This window comes from Abrus precatorius, unplaced genomic scaffold (assembly GCF_003935025.1).
Source record: "Abrus precatorius isolate BTA unplaced genomic scaffold, Abrus_2018 Scaffold11, whole genome shotgun sequence".
NCBI classification, from domain to species: Eukaryota; Viridiplantae; Streptophyta; class Magnoliopsida; order Fabales; family Fabaceae; genus Abrus; species Abrus precatorius.
The window spans coordinates 967,117-973,814 of record NW_020874303.1 but is presented as its reverse complement, the minus strand read 5'-3'; the positions used below and the strand labels follow the sequence as shown (position 1 = coordinate 973,814).

The 6,698-nt window shown below is 28.5% G+C and overlaps 1 protein-coding gene across 1 annotated transcript; it reads right to left on the bottom strand.

The window, feature by feature from the left end:
* Positions 1-1,593: 1,593 nt before the first annotated feature.
* LOC113854183 (probable disease resistance protein At4g27220) lies at positions 1,594-5,561 on the bottom strand. The gene is made up of 3 exons (XM_027485068.1): positions 2,925-5,561; positions 2,349-2,676; positions 1,594-1,742 (listed from the first exon to the last, which is right to left on the bottom strand). The coding sequence occupies exons 1-3, from the start codon at positions 5,559-5,561 to the stop codon at positions 1,594-1,596; spliced, it is 3,114 nt and encodes a 1,037-aa protein (XP_027340869.1).
* Positions 5,562-6,698: the final 1,137 nt, after the last annotated feature.

Here is a 6,698-nt window from a genome sequence, read left to right as displayed (position 1 = left end):
GTGAATATTTTCAACTTAGGACAGTTTTTTATCACCAATGTTTTTAGTTTTCGGAACTCTGGATCACTACTTTTGGGGTGGAACATTATTAATTCTGGGAGGTACATAAGCTCCACCTTGCTCAATTCTTGATAACCAGGGTCTATACGTTCAAAAACTTGTTTTAACTTTCCACATTCTTGAATCTTCAATTCATTCAGTTGGGAGAGCCTGTTAGCTCCCTTAGGAAAGACTAGCATGAGAGAAGGGCAACTCTTGATGTGTACCTTTCTCAAATTGTGGGTCCTAAAGTAAGGGACACTTTTATCCCATATGCCCATCATGTCAGGTAATTCCATTAATACCAATTCCTTCAAGGATAATGATTCATAATTTTCTTCGTGAGAGAAAAATAGAAATGGTTCTGTTCTGCAGTGTTCAATGGTGATATGTTCAAGCACTTCTGACTGTTCTCCCAAAGAGCGAACAAATTTACACAAACGCTTCCCTTCGCTGCAATTTTTTGCTTTAAACATTGTAAGTAAAGTCAGAAACAAAGGTTCATGTTCACGTAAGTCCTCTGCTTTGCTTAATTGCTCATCCCCATCAATAGTTAAGTCATGTGTAACATCCTGTCAGATTTTACCAAAATGGATCTTTAATTTTGCCCGTAACTTAAAGTTTCATGAATGTATCAATGTCGAAATTGTGAGGTATTATAACTGTTCTATCAATTGCATAGGCAAAGAGATTTCTTAAACTATAGGTAGAATCAAATTCTAAGTTTGAAAAGTGTCTCATATTCATTCCTAAAGTTTAAGTACCATTGATAATTTTAAGAAAAGAAATTTGCAAGTCACTATTTCTCACACATCTATAGGGAGGGAAATAAAGTGCAAATTTGGTCTGTGACTTTTTCTTTTATTATTAACTAATTTAGTTTTGGTTGTGATTTTTATTAGAATCTCCTATTAGTTAGTTTTTTTTATCCCGTTATTTTTATTAAAGATGATAATATATTTTTTATTAGTTTCTTGAGTTCAATTTTTACAATTTTATCTTATTTTGTCATAAATATCTCTTTATTTACAAAATAAATTAAACATTTTGAATTATAATTCCATTTAATTTACATGTTAATTATTTAAAACAACTTCGATCTGTCAACGAAAATGTAACATAGAATAAATGTCACATAATAAAAAAATAAACATAAACATTTTTCACTAAATCATGATTGAAAATAAAAATATAAAATTAAAACATCAATAAATGATTAATAAAATATGACTATTTTATTTTTAATATTAATATTAGATCATCTATTGGATAAATTGGATTAAAAAATATTTGATACATATTTAGAAGAGATATCATGTTGTTTTTACATTTTTAAAGTTTGGATGAAAATTAAAAATAGAAAAAATATATAAAAACAAATATAATAAAATAGAAATATGCAATGTAGATTAAAAAAAACAAATGAAACTCATTGAATTTTTGAGAGAGAGATCTAACCAATAAGTAAAAAAGTTGATTAATTTGGGCATCATTGTGAATGTGCTCTTGATTGTCTATGATCATTGACTTCAACTGTGACCTTTCTATCCTTCCCTAACCAAAATCGAATATCTTAGGGCACTGATTCACAACTACATTCTCCAAAGATGACAATTCAACATAGCCTTCATTGATAAACCCCCAAAGTGATGGCAAGTCTTCAAGATGCATTTTGACCATTTCAGGAAATCCAATTACAGCATCTAAAAGTCGTCAAATTTCTCCCAATTATTCAGCATAAAAGAATAAGTAAATAAAAAAAATAAAATAAGTAAAAATGGTATTTTTGAATGAACATATAAAAGGAAGACAATGAAACACATGCACCCGCCATCAGAAAAACCTCTCCATTTTCTTTCTAAACTTGAAGGGGAAAAAAAAAATCATCTTTTCTCCTTCCATTTTATATTCAAAGAAATAAATTTTGAAAAACAAATTAATATTTAAATAGTAATAATAATAATAAAGAAAAAGTATTATGTATAATCAAACTTCAGATTTCTTTTATTTGATTTCATATTACATTAGTTTTATAGACTTTTGGGTTTAAGAAAGTGCTTTTTATTTTTATTATAAAACTATCATTTTATTTTTATTTCAGTTTTTATTTTTAAATATTTGTAGTGACAGAAATAAAAATATTTTTTTATTATTCTCACAGCTTCTTAAATCGATATGTTTTTATATACAAAAAATAAAATAAAAATAAGATAACATTTTTGTAACTAAAAGTAAAATTTTAAAAATAATTTTTCAAACCAAATTGCTTCTCATGTCTTTAAAAATATCATTCCAATATAATAATTTACCTTCGCTATCAATCTCACGGCATATAAACCTCAATTCTGGTAGCCGAAGTAGAGCTAAACAAATCAAACGCATATTGCTTGATTTTCCAATTTTACTATAATGCAAACCAAAAATCTGTCTCACTGAACTGCAATTTTTTATGACTAAAATCTTCAAATATTGAAGATTTGTGAATAACAAAGGAGTAAAAACAGCCATCAGATTCTCACAATCTTCGATGTATACGCTCTTCAAATTCCAAAATGAATTTTGAACATTGTATTTGAAAACATGTCTCAATTCACTAACATTGGAAATCACCATCCTCTCCAAATTAGGACAAGAAATCTGCATTTATGAACATAATTAGCAAATGAAATTATTTGACATTGATAGAATTATTTGTCACTAAATTGATACAAAATGTCAACATCTCTTTGTTTTGGCTTATTTTATTTTATTTTATTTGGTTTTTGTTAATTTTATGTACAAGGATTATAGCTTTGGAATTGTAATGAAAGGCAAAACACTAGAAGCAAAATTTTTAATTTATAATAATTTAATAATTTAACATGAGACTTGAAATATATACATACCTTGTCATCAAAAAGTGTGGGTCCATGGTCATCAAGAATTACGGGTTCATCATCAGAATGCCTGTAGAAACATGATAATTCAGGTAGCCCTTGTAAATTTAGAGAGTGTAATTGAGGAAACACGATATGTATAGGTATTCTCTCTTCTCCAACCACAATTGCCTCAATGAGTTTACACTCTGAAACTTCTAAATCAACAAGATGAGGAAGACTTTCTATCATTGTCTTTGAGAAGAGACATGTCATTTCATGGCATTTGTGTACTTTGATGACTCTTATTTTGAAGAATGATTTTTCAGTTAGAGGACCGTCGCATATATACTTTAAATTGCTTACATTTTTTAGAGACAAAGACTCTAAGTTGGGGAAAGCATCAATGTGATGATCATCACTAGAGCTCATGGCTATGCATTTGATTTCAGCATTGTTTTGTACAAAGAGAGATTGTAGATGAGGAAACCTATCACTATCCAAATCACTGAGAACATTTTGGACACCATTCAGTTCATCTAAGTACAAGACATCAACATTTTTCATCATCCTTTTAATCCCATCCTCCAATTGCAACCTTCTGTTGAGTTTGATTTTCAATGTTTTTAACCCATGATCACCATTATGGGTCTCACCCCATCTATCCCCAATGAAAATCCTGTACGATTTAAGCTTTTCAAAGTACAGGTCCATTGGCCATGCTTGAGGCTCAGGAACATACAATTCTTCTATATGTGTTAAGTGATGCAAGTTTGTTAGCTCTTCCAAGCTTGCGTTTTTGTTTTCACGGTTGGATCTTTCGACCTCCCAATTGCAAAAGGAGTTTCTCAAATATAATTCTTCCAAACTAGTTAAGTTTGACAGAACATTGGATGGAATCACTTGGAGATATGTGTCTCTTAAATCCAAGACTAGCAACTTCTGAAGTTGTCCAATTTCTCTGGGCAATTGTTGGATTCTACTTCCAAAGAGGACAAGAATTTGAAGGCTTGTGAGCTCACCAACTACAGTTATGTCTCCCAATTTGCAATTGTACATGGATAATGCTTGAAGATTCTTTAACATACTAAAACTAGAAGGCAATTTTAAACAATCAAAGCCAGTAAGTTCTAATACTTTTAGATGTTTAGTCTCATCAAAAAATGAATTTGGAACCTGCATTGAGGGATCATCAGAGCTTAGTATAATCTCTTGCATTTCTGGACATTGCAATCTTTCAGGAACCTGTGCACCACTCACAACAGTCATGTTGCAGAAGCGTAAACTTCTCAACCGTTCTTCAGGTAGCCTCCATTCTGTAGAAATCACTGAAGCTTTTAGATCACTTTGAGCTATTGAATAAGCAGTGTGCCATATCAAATCATTTATTTTGACATTTTCATTTTCATCTTGAACCAGAAGACCATAGGCCTTAAGATCACTAATTAATAAATCACACCTACTTCTTGCAGCTTCTAATGTATCAAGATTTTTTAATAAACCTTCCCACATGTCTATATATATACTATACTTGTTCACGGCTCTCCTTCCCCTAAAGGTAAGAATCAAGAGCAAGAATTTGTGTTCTTCACTCTCTAAACTATTGTAACATAGTCTTATTGGTGCAACATGTTCCTTTAGCTGCATCAAGGCATCTTGCAAAGCATGTAGGTCTTTCTTTTCTAATACCTTGGCTATAGCAAAAATTGCAGGAGCTAAACCTTCACAAATTTTCACTATTTCAGTTATTTTGGAACTTGCCTCAGAATCTTGAGCAATGCCTCCAACCATCTTTTGAAACAAGCTCTGAGCCTCTTCTTCTAGTAACACTTCTAGTTGAAACATCTTAGCCATAGGAGCACCCATCAAATTTTGGATGAAATTCAAATTTTTTGATGTTAGCAATAATTTACACCCCTTATGTTCATCACCCAAAGGAACTCCAATTTCGTCCAAATCAAATTCTTGAGGATTCAATTCTCCCCACACATCATTAATGATGATAAGAATCTTTTTCTCTTTCTTTATTCTTAGACGCAATCTATTTCTTCTTTCCACATGCAATTCCCCATTAAACTGCAGATCCAATATAGCTTCAATATCTTCTTGAACTTGTTTAATGCTTGGCTTCTCAGCTACATCTATGATAACCACCTTGAACAAGTTTGGTTCTTCTTTTGCTTGTTCTTCAACCTGTTTGGCTAATAAGGTTGTGCCTCCACCACCCAACCACCATACTCCAACTGTTTGAATAAGAGGGTCCTTCAGGGCCTCCATGATATCATTTATAGTATCTGCTCTTGATTTTGGGGCCTTATAATCTTTTGGTGGTTTTACTAATAGATAAAGATTACCTTCTTCTTGTGATTGTAACATTTCTTGCATCATCTTTCTTGCTTGTTTATTAACCTTGTACCACCATAGGAAATTTGTGCAAGAACATTTTCCTTCATAGTAGTTCACAAATACATTCACTTGTCTGAAAAACTCATCAGTTCTATTTAACCACTTACTTTTATCCTGGAATTCCTCAGAATCCCAAGTAAGATTTTCTTGCACCCTTTGTCTTTTTTGTTGCAGATTATTAACTTCGTTCCTGAGATTCTTCAAGATGCTTTTGTAGGAAATCGAGTTACCCAATTTACGTGCAAGAGTTACTACTTTCATGTTTCAAATAATGTGCAAATCGATCTTCCTTTCCCTTGGTCAAAGTGCACTTACTATAAATAAAAAATAAAAAAATTGATCTTTACTAACAAAATTAAAATTTATATTATAAATATTTTGATTTTGCACTGACAAATAATTTTATTAATACTACTTTATGAGTTAAGATTAGTTAACATTTAATAATTTAATTTAATTATATTTTCATTAAAATGTACAATAACTTCAATTTTATATTAAAATATAAAAAATTAATTTAACTATTTGTTTTTATTAATTTGTATCTTTATTTTATTTAAAAATTTATAGTTACTTTTACAAATTTTTTAAATTATCATACCTATTGTTATATTATTATAATTTTATTCTTATGAGTTGTGATTTAAAATATCAAATTATTATTTTTTTAATTTTTATAATATTAATTAATTAATTCATTTTATTATTTTTTATTATTTACTACTTTATGTATTTATTAATATTTTTTATATTTAACATAACTGCATTATTCTAATTATAGTTTTTCTTTTTACTTTTTCTAATATTAATTAATTAATTTTTAATAATTGTTTTGTATTATTTACAGATTTTTATATTTATTTGACTTTTCTTATATTGAATTATTATATTCACAAGAATCGTTGATTTGCGTAATTATTAACATAAAAATCGTATCCATGATGTTACTTTTTTATCTAATTCAGAGTAAAAATTTTATATTAACATAACACCAAAATAAACTCAAATAAATATAATATGAATGATATATTATTATAAGAATAACTATTTTTTATCTTAAAAAATCAACTGAATACTCAAATTATAGTATAAAATAAAAACTATAAATTATATAATAAGAAAATTATATAAATAATTTTTTAACATTTAGCAATCTATAAATATTATTTTATAAATTTTTATATAATTGTGTAAATAATGCATAATATAGGTATGTGTCAAGAAAAAAATCAGGTATGAAAAGATCCATAATTAAAAAAGAATATATATTACTAATTTCTGTATTATACCTATTCATAAAATAATTTGCTAGGAAATAAAATAATTATAATAATTTATAAGAAAACCTTATTATAGCTCATTCTTATACATTAAAATTTAATGCATAAAAATCATTAA